The following is a 1,366-nucleotide window of genomic DNA, read 5'->3' as shown; positions in this document are numbered from 1 at the left end:
TTAGGACATCGTGCTGTCGCGAGACTCGATCAGACGATAAGTTTTATATTTCTGCATTATATTGTTCTGATCACTACTGCAACTAATTATTTTTTCCAACAATCTAAAATGAATTTTTCTTTATAATTAGTTGTCATGTCTGCCATAGATATATTTGTTCCTAAGTATTCTAAAAAGCTTGAGTTGTTTGATGGAAAGAATTTTAAGAGATGGCAAATGAAACTGTGATTTTATTTGACAACACTTAAAGTCGTTGATGCTATTGAATCAAATAAACTCGGTTTTGCAATTGCTAATAATCCTACTGATAAGGAAACCGAGGATTTAGCTAATGGAGAACATAAGGATTATATGTGCAAGAATTATATTATGAATTGTTTGATTTTAGATCTGTATGATGTTTACTACTCGTGTAAATCTGCAAAAGAGTTATGGAATTCATTAGAAAAGAAATATGCTACAGAAGATGCTGGAACCAAGAAATTTGTGGTGGCAAAGTTTTTATATTTTAAAATGAATGATGTTAGAACTGTGGTTAGTCAGGTTGAAGAATTGCAGATTATAATTCACGAAATTATTGCTGAAAGATATAAAATCTATGAGGGCTTTCAAGTGTCAGCTATAATTGAAAAATTGCCACCTTCTTGGAAAGAGTATAAAAATAGTTTGAAGCATAAGAGAAAAGAAATGTTCTTAGAGAATATGATTATCAGAATTAGAATCGAGGAGGACAATAGAATGGCAGAACGTAAAGAAAGGCCAGACTTTGATACCAAGGCTAATCTTATTGAAGGAAGTTCTAGGACTAAGAAACCAATTGGAAATTTTACAAGGGGTCAGAATTTTAAAGGCAGAAACAAGGGAAAACAATTTGTAGGAAAGAACAATCGGTCTAAGCCCCAGTTTAAAAATAAAATTGTTGGTGACTATTTTGTTTGTGGTAAACCAGGTCACCTTGCAAAGGATTGCAGAAATAGGAAAGGAAAAGCTGTGAAGCATTAGGCACATGTGGTAGAGGATGGGAATTTCTCTGCTATGGTGACAGAAGTAAATCTAGTAAGCAACATGATAGATTGGTGGGTGGATTCTGGAGCTACCAAACATATTTGCTGCACGAGAGGTGCATTTTCTTCATTCACTCCCGCTAGTGATGGAGAATACCTGTTCATGGGCAATGCTTCCTCCTCCAAAATCGAGGGGAAAGGAATTGTGACGCTTAGATTTACTTCTGGAAATATCATTAATTTGAAGGATGTCATTTATGTACCTAATATTAGGAAAAATCTAGTATCTGGATCTATCTTAGTAAAAAAGGATTTTAAGATTGTATTTGAAAGTGGTCAAATTGTACTAAGGGTGGTTCCTT

The 1,366-nt window shown here is 34.0% G+C and overlaps 1 protein-coding gene across 1 annotated transcript; it reads left to right on the top strand.

Moving 5' to 3' along the window:
* Positions 1-209: 209 nt before the first annotated feature.
* Positions 210-1,002, top strand: LOC111402572. Its single transcript, XM_023030953.1, has 2 exons — positions 210-224; positions 313-1,002. The coding sequence occupies exons 1-2, from the start codon at positions 210-212 to the stop codon at positions 1,000-1,002; spliced, it is 705 nt and encodes a 234-aa protein (XP_022886721.1).
* The last annotated feature ends 364 nt before the right edge of the window (positions 1,003-1,366 follow it).

This window comes from Olea europaea, chromosome 10, assembly GCF_002742605.1.
Source record: "Olea europaea var. sylvestris chromosome 10, O_europaea_v1, whole genome shotgun sequence".
NCBI lineage: Eukaryota > Viridiplantae > Streptophyta > Magnoliopsida > Lamiales > Oleaceae > Olea > Olea europaea.
Note: the sequence above shows the minus strand (reverse complement) of the source record. Positions and strands in the feature narration are given on the sequence as shown.